This window comes from Rissa tridactyla, chromosome 3, assembly GCF_028500815.1.
Source record: "Rissa tridactyla isolate bRisTri1 chromosome 3, bRisTri1.patW.cur.20221130, whole genome shotgun sequence".
In the NCBI taxonomy this organism is placed as follows: Eukaryota; Metazoa; Chordata; class Aves; order Charadriiformes; family Laridae; genus Rissa; species Rissa tridactyla.
Genome location: NC_071468.1, coordinates 87287941 through 87312292, shown reverse-complemented (window position 1 = coordinate 87312292; position 24352 = coordinate 87287941). Strand labels below are relative to the sequence as shown.

The 24352-nt window shown below is 40.4% G+C and overlaps 2 protein-coding genes across 10 annotated transcripts in view; one reads left to right on the top strand and one right to left on the bottom strand.

Moving 5' to 3' along the window:
* RARS2 (arginyl-tRNA synthetase 2, mitochondrial) overlaps positions 1-18088 on the bottom strand; it is a 38401-nt gene extending 20313 nt beyond the window's left edge. For 3 of the 4 annotated variants that reach the window (XM_054196321.1, XM_054196322.1, XM_054196323.1), the window contains exons 1-8: positions 18010-18088; positions 16746-16819; positions 16047-16152; positions 12598-12681; positions 11620-11717; positions 10478-10533; positions 8884-8967; positions 3208-3284 (exon numbers count right to left, since the gene is read on the bottom strand). In XM_054196321.1, the coding sequence (XP_054052296.1) occupies positions 3208-3284; positions 8884-8967; positions 10478-10533; positions 11620-11717; positions 12598-12681; positions 16047-16152; positions 16746-16819; positions 18010-18048 (618 nt within the window). In that variant the 5' untranslated portion in view covers positions 18049-18088. Of the gene's footprint in view, positions 1-3207; positions 3285-8883; positions 8968-10477; positions 10534-11619; positions 11718-12597; positions 12682-16046; positions 16153-16745; positions 16820-17627; positions 17705-18009 lie in introns of those variants that run through there. The other variant, XM_054196325.1, reaches the window with a different exon arrangement.
* ORC3 (origin recognition complex subunit 3) overlaps positions 17975-24352 on the top strand; it is a 39528-nt gene continuing 33150 nt past the window's right edge. The window contains exons 1-3 of one of the 6 annotated variants that reach the window (XR_008465586.1): positions 17975-18418; positions 20493-20547; positions 23267-23364. Coding sequence is in view for 5 of the 6 variants with exons in the window: in XM_054196319.1 (XP_054052294.1) it covers positions 18020-18418; positions 20493-20547; positions 23267-23364 (552 nt within the window). In the remaining variant the exon portion in view is untranslated. Of the gene's footprint in view, positions 18419-20492; positions 20548-22478; positions 22628-23266; positions 23365-24352 lie in introns of those variants that run through there. The other 5 variants (XM_054196319.1, XM_054196318.1, XM_054196316.1 and 2 more) reach the window with 5 other exon arrangements.

The window sequence follows — 24352 nt, the reverse complement described above, 5'->3', positions numbered from 1 at the left end:
AAGGAACACATTTCCCATTTAAAGGATGAATGAGTAGTTCAAACTCCAATAGGAAAATCTTATCTTGAAACAAGACTAACGCCATAATTCCTTACTGCTGTCGCTATCGTCCTCTTCATAACCTTGAAACACCTGCAGCAGCAGACGATGGAAGAACTAATTTAGGCATAAAAGGGAAACTATCAGACTTTTAAACCACAGACTTTTCTTCAGAGGACTACAAAATTGATACTTATAACAACCGCATTGCCTAAAATATGAGATGACAGTTGAAGAAGCAAAATCCTAGATAGACTCGATATTTTACAAGCTCAAAAGACCTCCCCCAGTTCTGAGCCAAAAGCCACCTATAGTACTCTGCACCCATACTAATACCTGCTGTCTCTCTGTGGCTGAAGTCAAGCATATGAATGGCAGCATCTGACACACACACACACACACACACACACACACACACGCACTGTCAGTTTGCCAAAAGCATTACAAACTCTTGTATTAGCCAACTTTACCTATGTACAATTTTGGCTCTCCTGTTCACTAATGTATTCCTTTATATCTAAAGGCCAAAATATTCACCCAGGTAATGATTCCTTGCTTTCCACATGTAGCATCTTGAAAGCCCATGGAAGAATTTAAAAAAAGTTATAGTACTATGTAAAAATAATTAAATTAACTAGTGGTTACACTACCTATTTAGACCCAAATAATTCAACGCTGTGTAAGTCTTTGTAAGAGTTTTGATCCCCAAATCATTGCAATCTTGATAAAAATAAGTAATTATAAAAATTTAGCTCCTGCAATGTTCAGACAATGAGTTTGCCAACAATACGTTGCTCAAATGGGTTCCACCTATTGAAAAAAAAAAAAAAGAAAGAAAAAAAAAGAGCTTCCACAGCAAAACTCTTGAACTTTTCCCCTTTCTTTTAGGTGCCAAGATTTTTACAGATTTTAACAGGCGGTACTGCTGACAAGCATCAAGATTAACATTTGCTTAGTTCTGCCACAAAAAAGACATTTAAAGTAGAGGGAAAAATTCAAACCTTTCCAAGAACAATGTTCCCCTTCCCCCATTAGTAGCTTCACACATTATAACACCCTTCTGCCCCCAGTCTTTGATGTTATACAGCAAAATTAATGCAAAAGGCATATTTGCATTTGACTCTTGACCAAAAGTGCAAATACGTTTGGAAAGGTACGTTTGTCTGTACATTTATTTATATAGAAACTGTGCTATGAAAATTTTTGTTTTAAACAAACTACTGGAAAGACTAGTTTCACACAAGAGCAGAAAAAACACCATTTTGAAACACATCTCAGTTTTTGATATAAACTATGAATACAGCTGAACAAACAATTAAAAATTTGAAATATTTGAGAAACTAAGTTCATCTCAAACAACTACTGTTTTAGAACCTTTTGCAGCTTGACTGAATACTGTTCTCTATACTTGAAGGCCATTTTTTAAGGTCATAAAGCCTACATGCTACTGCAATATATAGTATTTTAAAGCTTTAGTGCAAAATTCAAGTATTTGAAATTTAAATTTTAAGAACAGACTGAAATTATAAATAAATTTAAATAATACACAGCAATGCACAACCATGAGAACATGACTACTTTTTCTCATCTCTTTAAATCGTCCTACAGCTCTAAAACACCTCCATGTTGACAATCTATTGATTTTATTGAGCAGGCCTCAGGGATGAGGGAAGAAGCGAACAAAATTTATCTATATCAAAGAAGCTGTCAAACTCAGAAAGAAGGAGCCACTCTGCCACATAAACAATCTGCCTAATATGCATTCAGCTGTAGAGTATCCAAGTATTCAAAGACAGTTTGTTCCTTTGCCAGTAAACAGATTTATGCGAAACAATTATCCTGTGACATACTGTCTGAACACCAGCATTAGCAATAGTTCCCATATTCAGCTCAGAGGATGAAGCACAGCTCAGCTTTGTAGTAAGTGAACACTTGAGAGCGCCACACAAGAACCCTAACAAAGCCCCATTAACACGTGAAACCTTTCTTTTAATGGATGAGGGCTTGAACATTAGCCATTCAGAAAATTTTGTCCACTTACCCTTATGGCTGTTGGATTTGTGCAGGTGAGTACATAAGTCACATTCTCTTGCGCATCATATGCGCATTACACCAGCACAGTTGTCAACCAAAGATCACTTAGAAGTATCAAAACATTGACAAAAACCTTTTTTGCTCATTGCACTGTATGAAACAAGAAGTGACATAGGAACTGGCAACGAAGAAGAAATGAATACTAACTCAGATGTTATTAGGTATATTTGAATGGAGTAAGCCAAAAGCCCAAACCTGGAAAAACAAAACTTCTTAAACTACCTCAATCTTTATTGCTAACCTGGACAGTCCACCAAGTCGGTTTTGTTCCTGACACACAGAAATGCAACATATAGCACTTGCATCATGCTGGTGGGCATGGTGGGCAACTGAGAGGGCAACCTCCTGCAATGAAACAACCTTCCCTACTGCTGAAAGGCATTTCCTGAATGCCTGTCAGCAGAAACTGCACCTTCTAGTGCTCCTGGTTCTTTCACACTCATGGAAGAAAGGAGAGCATTCTGCAGAGCCAGAACAGTATTCTGGAAAGTGATGGCCACTCCTCCTTAACCATATATGCTAAGGCTCCATATTAGATACAAAACACTTTAAAGATCCTTATCCCCAACCACAGTAAATTGTGTAAATTCCACCAGCAATGGAAATTAAATATTATTTATTCTAAAAATATTAGCAACAAGAGGATTTTTATACCATACATGCCTCTTCTTTTCACAACTTTGGTAACCAACATCCTACAGCATCAGATGTGAGACTCCATTTCCACTGCAGTTAACACAGTGAGGTCAGTGGTCACCTACGCCCAGTTAAGACAGTTGATATTGGTCAAGCTGGCTGTGGTGGTAGCAGCAATCAATGCAATCTAAGTATCCATATGATTACGTCCCTTATGGGGCGTATTTTTCAGCCTAATGAAAACTGTCTCTGCTGCTGTGGCCTAGTGAAAACTGCCTCTGCTGCTATGGCCCAGGCTAGCACTGGTCCTTCAGGCAAGGTCATTTAAATCCAACATGAGTCTCATGATGTTCCTGCAGACATACCATTCTGTACAAAATTTACAGCTAAGTAATGAAATGTCCTCTGAAGTCCCTAGTTGGTCTTCTCTGAACTTACCTCAAAAAGATGTTGTAAAGGACTGGATTTTAGCTTTTCTTTGTTGCCAAAGCGTTGGAAACCAACACCCAATAAGCCTTGAATAACAATTAAATACAGAGTTAGACAATAGCCCAGAGTACATTGTTTTGTTTAGTTGCTTTCATAAGCAAGTCTAACTTTAACACGGTATGTAATAAAACAAATGCCTTACATTTTTAAGCAACATAATAGTGCATGCTACAAAACCAAATCCACTGCATGGAAAAAAAAAAAACAACCACAAAACTATAATAGCTAGAAACTAGTAAGAAATACTGTGTTGATTTTCTCAGTTCCTCATAAATGGAACTTGTGTTTCTGGACTCATAGAGAAAATTATCTATTACACAGCAACCAGCTGTAAATGAGAAGCCACACGGTGGAAACTGTCCAGCAACAGAACATGCTCAAAACTCCTTGATTTGCTTCCTCCCTTAGTAGTATTGTCATTTCAAGGACAATAAAAACTGGGACACAATATGGTATTCCACATACCACTCGCAATATTTTCAACGAACTTTTTGCTGCGCACTGAGAATATGCAGCTTTTTTTCACGTATCCAATTTGGCTTTAGCACATTCCAAAAGTCACCTGAAAAGGCAAGAAATCCAAATCCCAATCTTTTTGTCTAAAACAGAAGAGCCCGTTAACTCCTTCAGTAATATAGCAATATTAACCCTGCAGGCTCTTAGATTTTCTGAGGCTCCTTTTAAGGCCATCTCATTCCTCTGAGCTGACAACGAGCAGGACTGATGAGGCAACATCCAAAGAATAGGGAGGCAGGTATCCCCTTTGAAAATCCCACTGCAACTAAACCAATAGTACTGTCTCAAGAACTTCCCCCTTACAAACACTGAGTGCGATAGAAGCTGTGTCAGAGTTAGGTAAGAAAAAGAAGTTAGAGTTTAGGAAATAAAATGAGTCTAATCCTATTGAAAGGGAGTTTATTTAAGGACAGCTTGTTCTATGAGCAATCAGAGCTTGATTTCCTAATGACTTCTCCTAGATATTAATGTACCTACAGATTCCACTTTTCAATGCTGGCTTCACACTCCAACCTCCAGCAAGACTGACAGTTTTTATTCAACCCAAACACATCCTTCCACACATTTCTGTCTTCCCCAAACTATCCCCAGCTCTTGTTACACTCACCAATTATTGGCAAGATCCAGCATGTGTTGGGACCGATTCTGACTTAGATGCACTGAATGGTTAGCCAGAAGGCTAAACACACAAGTTAACTTTCTCTCCCATAGGGCATTACATTGTATTTCTACTCTTACTCAGCTGCCAACTGCCACAATATCAAAAGAAATTCGTTTTCTTGGACACATTTTTCTTTGTCAGATCTGGATGAAGTTGGCCAATGGGTTCAAAATTTATTAGGAGCAGAGTGACAGGAAGACAGATGGACAGACACTGTGACTGCATAAGCTTTGTTACCTTAAGAAACCTGCCCCAGAACTGCCTAAAGGTTGAGGACTTCTCTGCCAAGTTTCAGCAAAATATGTTTTCACTTATTACGTTTCAAAGCCTCTGACAATAGCAGTTGTAATAGAAATGCTGACAGATCGTTAATTATAGCACTGCTTCTGGGAAAGGACCATTATAATAATATTCCTATGCTATAATTTTGTGAAGCATGACTATATTATTTGCCGTAAAACCTGTCATATATTTGAGCTGAGCCAGCCCAAATAAAGAGGGGAGCACCCATTTTGAAAGAAACAGTTGGAACCACTAGGTGAAAAGCATGACTCTGACAGCTGTGAGCTGGACAACAGGTACACATGTAAATAACAGGCAATGTGATTTTTATACCTTCTGAAAACTTTGTATTAAAATCCATAAAATTCCTGATATTCAGACTTAGGAGTACAATTTAGTATCTTCAAAGACAGTGAACGAGGTCAGTTGAGAAGCCCTTTAACCACATTGCATTTCATTGCTTAATTGTCATTGCCACATTCATTATACAATAACATAGTGATAAAATCATGTCTAAGGGGCAAAAATGAATGAAATATACAATGATGAAACGTATCGAATTTTAGGTGAACTCATTCTGAATTCAGTTCCTATGAAACAAATCCTAAGTGAAGAAAAGCTCTGCTACAAACTACTCTCTGATCAGAAACAGGATTAGGAAAGATGAGCTGTGGAGGAAATAATTTAACAAAGGAAAAAATATTCTATTACTGTTCTCACAGTCATAAGAATGTTTTACTCAACTGTCTAAAACCCAGGAATTTACTCTAGAAGGAGAACGAGTAGAACTGAATACATTTTGATTATGTTATCTACACTGCTGAATCTCAATACACAAATGGAGTAGAAGTACAGTATTTACACTAAGGTTCATAAAGTTTCATACAACTCTGTCCCCATAAACAGCGGTGTCGGTGAAACTGAAGGGGGCAGCATAAGGGTTGGAATGAGCAAAAGTGCTTAACAGACATTGTACTTTGTGTTTGCCATTTAAAAGTAAATATATGGACACTGTTTTCAGAATGTACTGCAAAAGATGTGGGGGAGTTTTACAGTTTTCACAGGTGTACCAGATTTCAAGGATGAAGAAGTGGGCATGACTGTATTTTTTTAAATGCCTAAAAATATGTCAAAATCAGCTTTTGAGGGGAAATTTGAAAAGGTGAGGAGAATATGGATCAATTTAAAATGCAAGACTAACGACAGAAATCAACTAAGTTGTGTCCTATGGATTGGTCAACTGCCATATGAGAGGAATATGTGCAGATCCAGTAAGTGGACATAAATCATCTCTGGTCAAGTAATAAATATCAACCCATGCTGGGCTGCACATGAGATTTTTCAGTCCTCACTTATCTGATGGACATTTCAGAAGAGCTAGGAGTCTGTATATGTGTGTATGCAAACGCACAAGCATGCAAGATTGATAATCTTCTATGGCCTATTCATTTGCACATTCTCCACCTACACATCTCTCTTTTGCTACATTTTAAAGGAAAACAGTATTTTGTGGTAAGTGTTGGGATATCTTTAAAGATAAAAACTCTATGGGCATCAACCTGCCAAAATTTTACCACCTTTGGAAGAAGGGACAGGCAACTCAGGAGGAGTACAGAGATCTCGTTAGGTTATACAGAGAGAAAATTAGGAAGGCAAAAGCCCAGCTGGAGCTCAACTTGACCACTAACATTAAGGACAACAAAAAAAGCTTTTATAAATACATCAACAAAAAGAAAGCCAGGGAGAATCTCCATCCCTTACTGGATGCGGGGGGGAAAGTTGCAACCAATGACGAGGAGAAGGCTGAGATACTGAATGCCTTCTTTGCCTCTGTCTTCAATAGTCAGACCAGCTATCCCCAGGGTGCTCAGTCTCCTGAGCTGGAAGATAAGGATGGAGAACAGAACAACCCACCCATAATCCAGGAGGAAGTAGTCAATGATCTGCTTCTACACCTAGACGCACATAAGTCTATGGGGCCGGATGGGATTCACCCAAGAGTACTCAGGGAGCTGGCAGGAGAGCTCACCAAGCCTCTCTCCATCATCTATCAACAATCTTGGTCAACAGGGGAGGTACCAGATGACTGGAGGGTGGCTAATGTGGCGCCCATCTACAAGAAGGGTTGGAAGGAGGATCCGGGGAACTATAGGCCTGTCAGCCTGACCTCGGTACCAGGAAAGATCATGGAGAGGATCATTTTGAGTGAGCTCTCACGGCAAGTGCAGGGCAGCCAAGGGATCAGGGCCAGCCAGCATGGGTTTAGGAAAGGGAGGTCCTCTTTAACCAACCTGATCTCTTTCTATGACCACGTGACCCGCCTTCTGGATGTGGGGAAGGCTATGGACGTTGTCTATCTGGACTTTGGTAAGGCCTTTGACACCGTCCCCGACAGCGTTCTCCTGCAGAAGCTGGCGAATCATGGCATAAACAAGTGTACCCTTTGCTGGGTTAAAAACTGGCTGGATGGCCGTGCCCAGAGAGTTGTAATTAATGGGATGAAATCCTCTTGGCAGCCGATCACCAGTGGTGTCCCTCAGGGTTCAGTTTTGGGGCCGGTTTTGTTTAATATCTTTATCAATGATCTGGACAAGGGGATTGAGTGCACCCTCAGTAAGTTTGCAGACGACACCAAACTAGGTGGGAGTGTTGATCTGCTTGAGGGTAGGAAGGCTCTACAGAGGGACCTGGACAGGCTGGATCAATGGGCCAAGGCCAACTGTATGGGGTTTAATAAGGCCAAGTGCTGGGTCCTGCATTTCGGCCACAACAACCCCAAGCAACGCTACAGGCTTGGGGAAGAGTGGCTGGAAAGCTGCCCGGCAGAAAAGGACCTGGGGGTGCTGGTGGACGGCCAGCTTAACATGAGCCAGCAGTGTGCCCAGGTGGCCAAGGCGGCCAACGGCATTCTGGCTTGTATCAGGAATAGCGTGGCCAGCAGGAGCAGGGAAGTGATCGTGCCTCTGTACTCGGCACTGGTGAGGCCTCACCTCGAGTACTGTGTTCAGTTCTGGGCCCCTCTGTACAAGAGGGACATGGAGGTGCTGGAGTGTGTCCAGAAGAGAGCTACCAGGCTGGTGAGGGGTCTGGAGACCAGGTCATATGAGGAGAGGCTGAGGGAGCTGGGCATGTTTAGCTTGGAGAAGAGGAGGCTGAGGGGAGACCTCATTGCCCTCTACAGCTACCTGAAAGGAGGTTGGAGAGAGGTGGGTGTTGGCCTCTTCTCCCAGGTGAATAATGACAGGACCAGAGGAAATGGTCTGAAGCTGCGGCAGGGGAGGTTTAGATTAGATATTAGGAAGAATTACTTTACTGAAAGAGTGGTCAGGCACTGGAACAGCCTGCCCAGGGAGGTGGTTGAGTCACCATCCCTAGAGGTGTTTAAGAAACATGTAGATTTGGCACTTGAGGGCATGCTCTAGTGGCAGAGATTGTAAATTGTTTGGTTGGACTCGATAATCTCAAAGGTCCTTTCCAACCATGAAGATTCTATGATTCTATGATTCTAAAATGCAGTTGCTGAGGAAGTTAGTTATGGTCTATGAATAATGAACTAGTTTCCAGAGCGAACAAAAACAAAACAGATAAAAAAAATGCCACAACACACACAAAGACAACCAACTACAAAATATACATTTTCATACAATTATTATATTGTTATGTACAGGTATGGCATAGGTGTTAGCAAGCTTACTCTTCCACCACTGTTAGAAATACAAAACCTGAATAAGGAAGACAGTATCACAGTAGACATGGAGCAGCTATGGTAATATGTATGCATTTTGTCTGGAGGCAGCAACAGAAGTCAGTTCAGCTATGAGAGCTCCACAGGTATAACCAGCACACTCAGAAAATATTTATACTGTCCTTTAAAAACTACACATACATAATCTGAGAGAGGAGCTACTGAGGGACTGAAGCACTGTTGGCTAAATTTTCTCCTGTCATTTCTTATACAGTAGTATAGGTCACACTGCTGATGAATCAGTCTGGATTGTTTTGTTCATATTTTAAGGAGATTAACTACACTTCACATGCATGGAAACACAGCATTACCCTTTATGAGCCCAGAGTGAATCCAATGGGCCTGCAAAAACTGAACCTGGAAACCTAAACCGTACTATACAGTAGAAAAGGGATCAGGAGAAACACATATCAAAACATACCAAACTGCATGCCCCAGTCACCAAGATAATTTATTCTTGTTACTTCATGTCCCAATGCAACTTTGAGATTTGCTATAAAATTCCCTGGTAAGGAAAAAAAAAGGTATTATTATTCAGTTGTAGGTATCAGAGAGAGGTTCAGTCTCTCATCCCAACAGAACATTTTCAGTTTGTGTATGATCTGTATTCAAAATGAAGAAGAAAAGCAACCAGATGAACTACTCCACAGAATTTGCTAAAATAGTTCACGACTAAAAGCAATAGCATTCTGAGTGGGAAAAGAAAGGCTGGGCATTTGAAAGGCGCCATAAATGATAAAAACATATACATGTATGTGCATGCACATATTGCAAAGTATATGAACATGAAAAACACTTTTTAAAGTCTTCTTGCATTCTCACTAATATACATAATTCCCATACACAAGTATACATAATTCCCATTACAGTCAGGCAACCTCATACAAGGTTAAGCAAGTACTCAAATTCACAAACTGCTATGTCGTTAAGTAGAAAACAGCAAGTCCTGAATCTCTATATACTGTTAGAGCTGTACTGAGCTCTGCACTTATCACACTATGTGTCTAATATACTCCAAACTTACCATATCGCATAAGCATGTCTTGGTTCTAACTGTTACTACAACAAAAACCCTTCATCTTTCTCCTGAGCTTAGCCACAACCATGGAATTACAAAGATGAAATACCCGCATCATTTCCTCTATTTTCCTCTGCTTCATGGGTACCTTTTAATTACTGACATGAAAGGATGCAGAAAGCTTTCTCTTCTTCTGTTACTATAACACCATATTATAGCTTGCAATTACCATCCATTCTCTTACTATTGGACAAACATTGATGTACAGAACTATTTTTGAAAATGTTTTTTTTCCTATAGCAACAGGTCCAGAAATTGAACCAAAGAGACAAAAATATGTAATTTCACTCAGCTATCAGCCCATGAAGAGGCAGAATTATTAACTTTATGTAATTAATAATTATACCTGATACATTAAATATAATTTAAAACTAAGACATTATTAGCTGCACAGATGCTGTAGCATCTTCTGGTAATAACCTGTTGGTTTTTATTGTGAGAGAGGGAAAGGAAGGAGAAATAATGTTTTTCATTAGAGTACTGCACAATAAACATTCATTATTCCATTACAAAAGACAGCTACTATGTTAATAATACCGGCATAAAGTAATTAACATACAAAAGCATGCTTTTTGCAAGACAGCCACCAAGATATAACTATCTGACTGCTCTGCAGTCTGGTGCAAATTGGAAATTTAAAATTCAAAGGACTCTCATAACACCTCAATGAAAACTGCCCTGGGTGTCTTTGTCAAACAATTTTAAACTACTTTATTTAATGTTCACAGTCATAAAACTATATTACGTGTGACTTAATAAATCTATCAGCAACACATCACGCTCTTTTCTTCACTGTGTAATGAGCAAAAGGTTTTTAATTAGCAACTCAAGCCTGACGCAGCCACTCCACTAGAGTGAGAGGTTAGCAATGTTCCCCAGTCAAGTGAAACAGGAAGACCAAGAAGCCCTTTTAGGAGGCAGATAAACACATACTCACCTACTATTGTGGAACGCAAGTGTCCTATGTGAAACTTTTTGGCAATATTAGGGGAGCTGTAACAAATTTTCGCAAATAACATTTGTTCAATGTACCAGACTGTCAGATCAACAAGTCAAAAGAATTCAACTGATGCATATAGCAGAACTGAAATAAACCCACAATTTTCAATTTTCCCTTTAAAATTCCCTGATTAGCTGACAGCAAATTTTCCTATACAGCCAGTTTTTCCTCCATTATCAGTTAACAGCCAGCGTTACAGGGAAAGAAAATCAACCCCACACCAAAGAACTTCCCAAAACCCAACTATACTAGTGGCAAAGGACTTAACACTACCTTCTCACTCTTTGCATGTTTTGGACATATGGATCATTCTTATACCTTTATTAGAGATAAATTTCATACCAGAACAGAAGACCTTGTGTACAAGAATCAGTAACTAAAATCACATCTTCTTCTACCAACAGTTGCCCCCTCAAAAAAACCCTGTACCCACAATTATTCACCGCTGATAATAAAATGGAAGTTCAGCTATGAAAGTCACCCTCCAAATTAAAGACAAGTGCTTACTTTCTGTGACTATGGAAGCCTGCAGAAGGAGTATAAGTGAATAAAAATATTTATACATAAAGAGGTCTGAGTCGGCCACTTTTCATTCCATGAGCAGATGACCATAAACAAAATTGCACTGGACAAATTTTGGAGCCAGCAACTGAGAAGATTTAGCAACACAAATGCCTGGCTGCCTTAGCAAGTTAGGGAGAAAGGTATTAAGGTGAAAAAAAGAAGTGGGTTAGTGGCTGAAAATTCAGATGATGTTTCTTGATAACGAAATAAAAGAAGCCTACTTAAAAACTGAATGCTGTTATGCACTAAATGAGAATATTCTTAGTGGAGGGCAGTGTGAGGCGTGAACTCTTTAAACACCAAAAATATATTCTGGGAAAAAGCCTCAATTCCCTAAACATCACTTATATTCTATACTTGGCAAATGTATCAGAGTATCAAATACAGCTGAATATAATACCGTAAATATGGTTTCACTTCACAGGCATCATGTATTACAGCAATGAATATCAATCAGCAAAATATCAATCAGTAGACAAGGCAATTTTCTCAAAGGACTCATCACATGCGCTTACCTGAACTCAATCACTGCCTTTTGTCTAGGCACTGTAGAGAAAAGTTCACTTTTCACTCCGTACTCTGAGCCATCTTTCAAGACCTGCTGCAACACTGCCTAAATCACAAGGAAGACATAAAAAAAAGGAAAAAAAAAGGAAAATATGTTTCAACAACAGAAAGCGTGATCAGGAAAACTGTTTAACAATCACACCAAAGTCTGATCCCACAGCCTTTATTCACATCAGCAATCAGGTGGCTGGTCTGCCAAGCAAACAAGATCTCATATGCATATGAAAATGCCATTAACTTTTGAAAGATGCATCTGATCACTTAAAAAGTTAGAGAAATTATAGGCAGAGATTTTGGTGGAAACTTGGTAGAAGTGGAAAGGCTAGGATTTATCATTTTTTAGTTACATAACATGAAAGGGTAAGAGACTAACCCGGGGATAATTGGTGGGAAAGGAAACTAACTCCAAGAGGGTGGGTAGAACAGTGAACTCATGTAAAATAAGAGCGTTCTCATGTAAATAGGATTCTACACAGGACCCTCTGAATTTAAACTGCTTTCATTGTTCATCCAAGAACATAAGGTAGATTAATGTTTCAACCTTTTCCCAGCTTTACATCACTGTCCACTGTATTTCTTCATTAAGCCTTTTTAGGAATAGTATCTGTCTAATATTCTTTTGAGTTGTACACTGTAGAAACTCAAAGCAGGTGCCAAGCCTGCCTTTTAAAGCAGAGAGAGAGAGAGGAAGAAGAAGAATTACAAATTATCAGTGAATGGTAGATACTTGTTTCCTCATAAGGATAAGCTTTTTTGAGCCTCATTCCAAAATGCAGGCCTACATAACAAATCAGCAACAGGGATCCTCAAGGAGAAGTTACAAAAGTCTTATATATAAAATACTTTTCTAAGACAACGTAAGTGTTCTATAGTTTTACATTGAGGAATTTATTTTTACCTTAATGCATCTGAAATATAGCACTCACCTTTGCTAATAATTCCCTGTTTATTGTAAAGTTCACTGTTCCTGGACCAGCGCTGATTTCACTCACTACGGCATCACATTTTAGCTAAAAGAACAAAACAAAATAGAAACTCTACATGAAAACAACTAAATTGGAAAACTGTAATTCAATCCATTATAAATATTAATTTAATCCACTATAAACATAAAATGTTATTTACTGGTTTGAAGCAATCACAAATGGATCATTTAACTAACCCTGTTGGAAAAGGGATGATTTTATTTTTTCCAATCCATGCTTAATAGCTCTGAACGTAACTCAGCCTGAAATGTCACACATGTTTTACTTCAGTCCCTGCATGTGTAAAGTCTGTTTTATTTTGACTGGGAGCAGTAGTTGATCTCTTTGTACACAAAAAAGCTGAGATACATTTGGCAACTTACACAGAACCTGATAGCACTTAAAAAAAAAAAAGAAAAAAATCAAGATCAATGTTTTAAAGAAAAACTGAGACAGTTTTGGACTGCTGTTTCTTAATGTTTCTGACTTCAATTACAATGTTCTGTAGTACCCAGTGATAAAAAATAAAGGTGTTAAAGGCAAATTTATTAAACATTTCATTTACAATTTCCAAAATGCACATGTTTTGAAAATTCTGAACCCGTAAGAAATATTTGGGCACATATCCCCTAATGTCAACCTCCTCTCTACACAAATTTTGGTCTCTTCACAGGCTGAGTTTTGGATTTCAACCTCTCAGGTTTGAGAGTGTCTTATTAAACTAGCTGTCTTTCATAGCCAAGAAATTGTCTCAAAAAAAAAAAAAAGGGATGGAAAGCACATAAAAGAGGACACAATCACTTTATCACTTGGTTAATATCTTTGAGAGAGGCAAGTTATACATTCCTACTGAAGCTCAACAGCATGAAGAAATTCTACCCCCATGCTAGGTCTCCAGCTTAGACAGTAACTTAACCAGGAGATGAAATCATAGTTAGCCTTGAAGTTCTTTAACCTTCACAAGCTACAATAACAACAAATTCCAATGTTTAATCACAAGTTGCATGAAAAAATATTTCTTGTATTGACTCCGAATTTCACACCTTTTCATTATATGAAAGGTCCTTTTTACTTATGTTACAGGGCAGAGAGAAAACAGAAATTCCCACTGGATTTTCTCCATACCATTTGTTCTGCTAAACGTTTTTTCTACATAATCTGTCATTTGTCATCTCAGTGTCTTTCACCTCTCTTATGAGTGCTTATCTGGCCTCTCCATAACTTTAAGTCTCCTCCAAGTGCCCTGTGGTTCTTTAGTAACCAGACCTCCCCATGCCTAAGGCTTGGACCAGAATGCCACTATGCTATACAGGGGCATAAAAACCCCACAACACAATGTTCCCTCCACAAGGAACTAACAGTCCAGAGATGAAACAAGAATCAGCCAGCCAGATGAAATCAAAAGCCCACGGAAACACAACAGTCCTGACCTTTCTGACAAGCAATTCTCATCACGTTAGAGCACATTATGTTTCATGTAGTATCATGTTCCCTTATTATTTAGGCTATTTCAGTCAACAAGAAATATTTCCATATTTTCTGTCTAACCTAAATATCTGTATTTCAAGTATTGTGACCTATTTCCTCAGGAGCGACTAAGAACGTACTGTTGAACCTTGAGGCACTCATCAACTGTTTATCATGACAAAAACTGATAATTGCCTACATTTTTCTCTCTGATAGTTTTTGATATGTAGTCATATTTTGCTAATTTCTACACTACTTACCTTTTTTTTGGATTACATGACCAGTCTAAACAAATTATACTAAATTCATCTCCTTTATCCACTACTCAACAAAAAACATTCTAAGAGATTAAAGTATTTTTTTTCCTGTGTCTAAACAGCATGGTCTATTCAGTTATGGGACTTATATTGATGGTCTGCTCTTCTTTACTGCTACAACTGCTCTTCCATTTAAACATGTGGGGATAAGTGCCCCAGGTTTATTTAATGAGCCACAAACAATAAAGGAGAGAGACAATTTATTAGCTTTCTAACCACTGGGAACAGCGACTGTTTTTAAAGTGACAGACTAGACACACACAAAAAATAAAAATAAAAAAAATTGTTACTGTGATGTTACAGTCTTGAACCAGACTGCTCAGGGAGGCTGTCAAATCCTTAGAAGCTTTTCAAAACCTGATAGGATTTCAAAAGCCCTGAGCAACCTCATCCAAACGCCCTCAACAGCCTGCACTGAGGAGGAGACAGGAACAGGTAACTTCCTGAGATCCTTTCCAACATGAATTATTTTCAGCTTCTAGATCAGGTACAACCTGAGCAACCTGATCTAGTTGAAGATGTCCCTGCACGTTGAATGAGGGTTGGACTAGATGACCTTTGAAGGTCCCTTCCAATTCAAACCATTCTATGATTCTATCATCTTTAAGCTGTTTCAGAACTTTTGATTGTACATCTGTACACCATCAGTTCTTCTTTCACCTGAGTCAGAATATTCATCTGCTACAAGAATTCATCTAAAATAATGGATCTTTTCAACATGTCAGCAGTGAAGAATGAAATGAAGAAATAGTTTAGCTTCTCAATAGTATTATAACTGGTTTTATTTGTCCCTTTTAACTCCTGATCATATAGCAACCCAACTGATTCCTTCTCAAGCTTGCTCTTTCTGATGCAGATGAAGAATCTTTTTTGCACTTTTATTATGCAATGTAGCTCCACTTTGTAACTAACTTTGCAACAACTTCCGAGTTCGTACTCCTCCTCTTTGGCATCAGCAATTTTCAGATTGTAAAGGATTTTTTTCAGCTCAAACAATCCCTTAAACCTCAGCATGACCTTTCTGATCCCACTTTTGTTCAATTTTATGCACGCCAGCTCCTCCAAATTTTTATTTCCTTCCCTTCCTTTGAGGTTTATGTTACTTCTGTAGACCTTGTTTTGCATGCTGCTTCTTTTTTATGCCGTAGTTAGTCTTAACACCTCAGCTACTACCATTTCCCAGACTAACACACCTGAAAAAATTGCTGTTCTAAGAAACCTCAATTTCAAGCATTAAGGATTTGAAAATCTGGCCTGTCTGACCCACAAGCTAAATTTCTCCATTGCCATCCTGGTGCTGGATTTTGCTGTCTTTGATTTTTCAAGCCAGTACACACTCAATTTTTTCCTGAGTACAGACCAGGGCATACCCTTTAGATACCCTCCTAACTTCACAAATATTATTTACTCTCAAACTATTTGAAAACAGTAATTTCACAAGAACCTTACCTAAAACTGCTTCTCCAATTCCCTGTGAAGATTCTGTGTACAATTATACTAGGTGCAGTCATTAAGCTACTCTGACCCAAGCAGATGTGTGGAGAAAGAATATACCATTTCTTGTTCAACCTCTAGTCTGTAAGTTTGTTATTTCATCAAATATGTAAGATTAATGCATTAGCATACCCTTTCAGCTAGCTTCTGAGCTTGAAGCTGAGGATCTTGTGCTAAGCAATTTCGAGAACTGTCTTCTGTCACAGAAGCAATGGAAAGCTGGAAATCAGCAACTTGCCTGAAAAAAAGAACAGATGAAAATCAGAAGAGAACCCTGTTGAAATGATGGGGAGATTTGGCAGATTCAAGCTCACTCTGCATATGACAAGTCTACTTGGCAAACATAAACCAGTCACAGATACCTAAAAGTTCACTATGTTTAGAAAGCTATAATATAAGGCCAAACATTACATTTGCTTTAACTAATACAATCAGGAAATAGATATGGTAGGAACACCATTTCAGAATGAACAAAATTTATGCTCACGAATAAATGTAATTTACTTGCTAACACCATTACACCTCTTAAACAGGACACTAAAAAAAAGCCCATAATAACTTCACACTGGTTCCAAGCAGTTTTACAGCCAGATCTGAAATATCTGCCATTCAACAGCTTCTTAAGCAATTATTTGTTTTGAGCTTGGTTTAAAAAAATACATCGATTTAATTAGATTTAGATATCTTCTTATAATTGGATGGCTGCATTTGCTTTGGTTTGTTTTTTCTGTATTTGTTTTTCCCTAAAGTCCTGTTAAGCTCTTGTAATAATAAGATGAACAGAAAATAATAAAACACAACATAATATTGTATGATAAATGTAAACACTACCGTTTTTTGGAGACGGGAACTGCAGATATGGACTTTATTAAATTTTCTGGTGGCAGATCCAAAACCTTTGAAAGCTAAATTCAAAATAAAGAACAGAGTGGCATAAGCAAAAACATCCATGAAAAATACTACTCCCTGTTTAAATACTCATGGGGGATGCATCATTATATCTGAAAGCAAATTTCAAACCAGATGAAAAAGCAAGTATTTATTAGCTATTATAAGCAAGACAATAAAAAACCCATAGAATGGCTAGATTTGGAAGGGACCTTAAAGATCATCTAGTTCTGACCTCCCTGCCATAGGCAGGGACACCTTCCACTAGACCAGGCTGCTCAAAGCCCCATCCAGCCTGGCCTTGAACACTTCCAGGGATGGGGCATCCACAGCTTCCCTGGGCAACCTGTGCCAGTGCCTCACCACCCTCACAGGAAAGAATTTCTTCATAATATCCAATCTAAATCTACCCTCTTCCAGTTTAAAGCCGTTACCCCTCATCCTATCATTACACTCCCTGAGTCCCTCCCCATCTCTCCTGTAGGCCCCCTTCAGGTACTGGAAGGCTGCTATAAGGTCTCCCTGGAGCCTTCTCTTCTCCAGGCTGAACAACCCCAACTCTCTCAGCCTGTCCTCATAGGAGGGGTGCTCCAGCCCTCGGATAATCTTCGTGGCCTCCTCTGGACTCCAACAGGTCCATGCCCTTCTTATGCTGGGTGCCCCAGAGCTGGACTCAGTACTGCAGGTGGGGGTCTCACCAGAGCAATACAAACCCAAGAGATGTTAAAGGAGCCTTATAAAAAGCGAGACAAAACACCACACATATAGCTTGCTTTTTTTTTTTTTCCTTCCCTCCATGAAGGATCCCATCGAACCCTCGCGTGCCTTTATCGACTTATCCAGCCGCGACACCCCACTTAAGTTTTCCCGCACGTCGTAAGCGGGGGACGAGGAGGCACCACACCGCACCACACCACGGCCTCACTAATAGGCCACGAACGGCCGGATTCTTGCCAAGATGAAGGGGAAACCGCATTAAGTCGGTGAAGAGACCACCGTCCTCCCACCGCGGTCCCCTCACGCCTCCCGCCAAGGGCTCCCCTCACCGGCCGCCAGCGAGGGGCGGGGCGGGGCAGCCCACAGGCCGGGCCCACTGTAAGACGCTCGGGGGGGGTTGGGGGAGGGTGTCCGGGGAAGGATGCAAATGGAGAAGGCTCGGTTATGGCGCGCCCCTCCTCCGAGCAAGCCGAGGGAGAGAGCGGCGTACCTGAGAAGCGATGCTCCTCCGAAAGGAACAGGCTGCCATGGCTGCGCCGCCAGGCGGAAGGTCGCAGCCGCCCCTTCCCCTCGCCCGTCCCCCCCCGCTCGCCGTTCCGCCCGCCCACGGGCGGGCTGAGCCGTACCATTTTCAGGACGGGGGTGGGAAGGGGAGGACGAGACCGCCTGTGCCCCTTTGCGCCCAGGAGGTGCGCAGAGGCAGAGGGCTGTCCCACCGCGCAGGGGAGGGGGGAGAGCGGCGAGGCGAGCCCAGCAGGCCGCGGCGTTTCACTGGAGCCGAGCGGCTGTTGCCGGTGGGTCCCGCCCCCTGCGGCTCCGGCGGCGGCGAGGCGGCCTGTCCGGTACCGCTGGGCCTGCGGCTCCAGAGAGGCGACATGAGCACGTGCTCCGTCTCCAAGGTGAGGGGGGTAGGGGCGCCCTCCAACCGCCGCACCGGGAAGGGGAGGTGGGGGGCGTCTGCCGCCGGGTTTCGCTCCAGCCCTGCCTCGGCGGCCTGGGGCCTCGCACGGCGGGCGGGCGGGCGTGCCTAAAGCACTGGGTGCTCCCCCGCCTCGGCGGGACTGGGGTCTTCGCCCGGCCTCAGCGGCCCCTTCGGAGCCGTCCCCACCGGGCCGCCTGAGGGGAAGAGGGCGGTGGTGCGGGTGCTGGAGGAGCTGACCCGCAGAGCTGCCCTGTCTCCCCCGTCGCGTCCTGCTTCTGCTCCGCTCCCTAATCCCCATCTGCTGCCGTTTCCCTCATCCCCTGTGCCTAGGCTTGGTTGTCCTATCCCGCTGTTTGTTCCTTTCCCTTGCTGTGCCAAGTCTTGGTGGCTCTTCATCCCTCCTGCTTGACTCAAGGCACTTTTTCTCACCGCAGCCGGGCCTCCTGCCTTGCTCCTCTGTCCTGCTGGCAGAGGAAAATCGCTCGTACTTGAAGGGAACCGCACCTAGAAGTGAGCAGTAGCGTTGTGGCTGTAGGTTTTGCCACTTCCAGCTGAAGTCTGGCGGCATCGCTTGCTGCCACTTTGCAATGCTCATTGCGTCTTCCCCCAAAACAAATTTAACAGAGAAATAAAAATAGAAGCCCTGTCACTCACGTGTAATGTTAAAATATCTATTGTCACCTTAATATTTCTGAGCTGAAAAGCTTTTATCTGGCCTCTAGTCAGGGTTGGCAGTAGGTACAGCGCATTCGCCAGAGCGTTAATAGGTAGTGAGAACTTAAAATGTTGTATTGGAACGTCTAACTTCCTTTGACGCAGGAAGGGATGCTTTTATCATTGGAAGACTCCTCTCCTTTATATTGTTTTTCACTGAATTGTGACGTGCAGCTGGATCCTCCAGTGTGGAAGTCACTGTGCAGGTTATTACTTTTAGTAGTAAAGGGAAGTACTTCCAAACAAAGTTAAAACTTAACCCAAAACAAGTGGATTTCCCTTTCAAAAATGGCCGTTGCCATTAAGTAGTTAGGTAGTGAAAGGTGTGTCCCCCCTTGTCTCCCATGTCTGATATGTAGTACTTTTTTGCCATTTTATATTCTGGTCTCTGTTGCATTCAGTGGTGTAGAGAAATCCAATGGTTGTAAAGCATTAAATAATATTTATGTTTCATTTGACTTAAGCATACATTGTTTCTTCTTTTATATATATGATTTGTAGTTATTTTGGCCAGTTCCAGGAACCTCACAATGAGAGTTGGGGAATGCATGTGATTTCTGATCTATAGGAAATTATTATAACTCTTCAAAATGATGAGTTTTTATTGGAGAGGATGAGGGAAGAAATTTCAGATTTTCTAGAGGAAAAAGAAAAAAATCTTCAAGAATTCAAAGCTTAATACTTGTGTTTTATTTCCTCCTCCTTTCTGATGAAACTGATCTAACTGGGACATGACTTCTGTCTGGAGGACTTCCTTGGAGCCAGGGTTTTTATTTATCTGAACCTTTTCCAATCCATTTATCATTCTGCTTTGAACCACCTTTACTCTTTTTGGGATGCACTCGTCCTCTGTAGCTAGGGTGTGTCATTGACTTTTGTAAGTCACTTAATAATACTTGCATTATTCTGCCTCACCTTTTCTATTCCTCCCAGCATTTTGCTTTTTTTCTTTTGTTGTGTTTTTAGCTGAAACTGTACTGAGAAAACACTATTGATGTGTCCTCAGGGAATCGTTTTCTCTTAATTCTAAACCTGTTGGAGGTTATGGGAAGTTTAAAGAATCTGCTGCTGTTCTCTTTGATGGTTGAATTTAAGAATACATCGGAAAGGTGAAAAAGTTCCTCCCAAATATGCTGGGATGCTGCTTCCACTAGTTTTTCAGCTTGAAACAGAAATATAAAGGGACGACATGCAAACTGATATCCTTAAGATGCTGGCAATTCAGTTCGAATTGTTGGTTTAATGGAGCACTGGAATGAAAGGAGACTAAAGCGGCCTTAGGCACCCGTCAGATTGACGCTTATGTTGAAGTTTATATTTTTTTTGCTATTCTCTAGGGATGCTTTGTTTTTAAACCAAGTCCCAAGAAGAGAAGGGTGTCTCAGAAAACAGGTTAGTGCATTTTGATATATGTTGCTATGCTTGGGTTAATCCTGGAAGGTTCACCGCATCTGATTGAATTCTGTCATAGTTGTGTGAGAATTTCTGTTGCTCCTTGATGTCAATATTGCTGAAAACTCATTTCTTCAGAGGAACCCCAGCAAATTGTTGGCTAGTGTAAATGTGTTTTTTTTTCATCTTCATCAATCAAGATCATATAGCTATGTTTGTCTTTGCAGCTACCATAAATTGTTTACTGACTGACAAACTATTTATCTGAAGAGTCTGATTGAGCCACTTCTAAGCTATGGTAGTCAGAAATTATATCCCATTCATAAGTCTCATCATATTCTCAGTAGTTTGCCTAAGTTTCTTGAGGAAAAGAAGAAAGAAAAGCCATTTGTGAAGATTCCATGGCTTCTGTTCAGTAGTGTTTGTTATATATTTTTTCTTTTCTCCAGCATATATGCTGTGCGTACAGGTCTCTTGTCATTAGAGGATGGCTGAACAGGAGTGACTCTTATTGGAGACACAAATAACGCTGCTTAAATAGTTGCTGTTTGAGACTCAGTTAGGAATGTCCTTATAAATGTCCTCAGTTAATGTCCTTATTCCCAGGTTAAAGTTTCTTGGGCAGCACCAGAGCTGTCAAAAGGTGTGACAATTTGTATAAAAAAAGTGGAGGGGAAAGTAATAAGGACAGATTTTTGTGGAAATCACCACAGGCTCATTCATTACCGTAGGGATTTGCTGTAACACCTGCTTTAAAATTAATCCCAAATTATTTTTTCTGTGAGAGTTGGAACATCTGTAGCTCAGGGAATGAGGGGCAGGGAAATAGAATCCAGTCTGTTATTCCAAGTCACTGCAAGTCACAACAACCAACACCTGTGCACTTAAACCCCATTTAAATTTTACCCCTTACTGGATATTATGTTTTCATCTCTGCAAGATCGGTAATGCTTGTATAAATCCTACTAAACATGTTGCTCTACTTAGCAAATGCTTTGAGACAGAAAAATAAATTTAACTGAACTACCCCTAAAAGAGAGGCAGAGGTGAGCTAGTCTGGCTGCTCACAGCAGTGAGTTAAAAGGGTGTTCTAAATAAACAGTACTTTGACATGCAGCTGTCCAGTTTGGAAGCCCAAACCTGTCAAGTGTGAAGTTTCAGTTGTGAAACTTCACAGCATTGATAGTTGATAACACTCTTGCACCCCGCAAAAAACCTTCTGCGCGCATTTGCACCTGTAGTTTGAGTTTTGGTAGTACAAAAATAATATTCTGCTTTGGTATATTAGCAGTAATGTGGTGGCTGGATTTTCTTTGACTAGAAGCCTGGGACCTGTGTAATCAGAGTGGGTTATGTATTTAAAGTGATTTTTCTTAGGAATACAAATGAGGTGTAAGTTTAGGGGAGACAATGAGAATGGAGGATGAGAAGTGCCTCTTGTTTGTCATTTACAGAGCTGTTTTGGGTGGTTTTAATGCTTTGGGAGATTGAATGCATGCATCAACTGGCACTTTTGTAGAGACCAGACCATTGCTGATGCTCCATTGAATGGCCACCAAATGAACATTAATGGATAGCAAATTAAATTTTTTATATGCATATGTTTAGAAAAAAAAGCAATTGTTATGTTTAATGACACCTTGTAGCAACAGTTCACAGGCTGTTTACTTAATCCACAGTCTTTATGTTCTTACAGATGGTGTTAGTGAAGCCTTAAAGTTACACCAGGCCTGCAAAATGTATGCTGGGAGTAGAAGGATGGTTCCAAGCCCATGCTTTTCTTTTTTTTTCTTTTTTCTTCTTTTTTTTTTTTAAGGGAAATGTAGACTGCGTGAATGTGGGAGGAAAAAACAGTAAGAAAAATCTCACTCAGTTATACTAGTTTCTGTTTAGTCTCCCATTTTACTCCCAGCTCTGTCTTTCCTTTTTAGTTGGAAGCTGGTGGAGAGATTCTGTACGCACATCTGTGAGGCAGAGCAGCACCTGGGAAGACAGATGTATTCAGCAAATGTGCCAAGACACTGTTTTACCAAAAAGGATCTGATTCTCCCTTTCTTTTTCATAAAGAACACTTATAGAAGTAAGAGGCAGTTTAGAGGTTAGCCAGAAATGTAGGCCTGGTTTGTGCTTAAAAGTTTTGCTGGCGTAGTTGTGTCGTTTAAATGTATTTGAAAAAAAATGACTAAATCTGTATTTCATGTAACCTGACAGTCCCTTCCCAGGGACTGGGAATAATATACCTTATTATTTTCAGGAAATGTGTCTTAGCTACATCGTACCTGGGGAACAGAAAGGATTTTCATGTATCTGTTCTTGCAGGCGTTTATGGTTCGTATCTGACCGTAGTAGTGAAGGAAGATGGAATATTTAATAGGTGAAAGAAACCCACAAAACTTTCTGAAATAAGGGAAAGATTTTTTTTTTTTAATTTTAATAATAAAGGCTGTTTGCTCTGATTTAGTCTTTAACTAATCTGGGATTTGAGATGGAATCCAGTTCTCTTGCCTGCATATGGCAGTAATAGATTCTCCCTGTTCCCTCACTTATTCTACCACATACTAGCAGTTAATTAATTGGGAAAGAGAAAAGTCATCTCTCTCAAATACATAGGTATATTAAGGTATTCTCGTTTCAGTCAGGTACTTTGTTTTCTTCTCAACAAAAAATGTTTTGTTTTAATAATCTTATTTGTGCTTGCCTTTGCTTGCTGTCTTTCTAGTTAACCATTTTGGAGAAAGGAAAGATGATTCAGAGGATACTGAGTTGCGATATGTTACTTGTCAGTCTTTATGGAATGAGATCAAATTGGAAACAGAGGTGAGTCCTGCACCTAATACTAAAGCGGTACTAAAGCATTTGTAACAATGCTGCTTGCTTCTTTGTTTCTGGAGATCTTTTTTTACACGCTTAAAAGGCAATTAGTTAAGCAATAAAAGGGCCAGAAATAATTGGCTGAGACTGAAATCCCTGGCCAGAATAGGAAATAGGAATGACAAATCCATCAATTACACGTTACTCCTAACCACAGAACTACATGCTTTTGCTGTTTCAAGCTGCTGCTTCTAAGCTTCTCTTCTTACTAATCGTCCTTTTTAATAATTCCTGGCATACTACTATTTTCTACCTTCAATTCAGTTATGTGCTTGCCAGTCCTCTGAGGATTTTGGGCTGCTCTTGACTTCAGTGTTACAGAGTTCACAGCAGCTCAGGATTCACAGTGGATTTATGAATACAACTGCATGGATGTCAAATACTGAATGACACAGCTGCAAGCATAGTCTATTGAATTAGTTTGGACAGTGTCAGTGGGGTTGTCTGGTGAAGGTGGGAGTTAATTTCATACTGAACTGTGGCCTCCTAATTGTTATACGTTAGATGGCATGCTGTTGTTGTGTCCCTATAGCCAGCTGGCTCACATTACAGTATGAATAATTGCTTCCGTACAGCAGGGATTTCCTCCTCTATTCAGTGTCAAGGATTCTGGGCAAGTCTGTTGGACTCTAGATATTATGAGAATTTTTTTCCAAAGTTTGTTTTGGGATGTAGCGTAGAAGCCAGCTGGATGTAGCTTACAATCTGGACCCTTGGGCTAAACTCATAAATTCCTCTGATTCTGTTCCTACTATTCCAAGGTCCAGCTCACTTTGACTAGTCAGCACCCTTTTCAAACCATAACTAGCCAGCCTCTGCAAAGCAGTGAGCTACATTATGGTGCTGATTATAGAGAACACACAGAAGTTTGTGGAGGTATATTTGATATCTTCCTGCCAACTACTTCAGCTGGATGGGTTAGCTACCAGTGTTG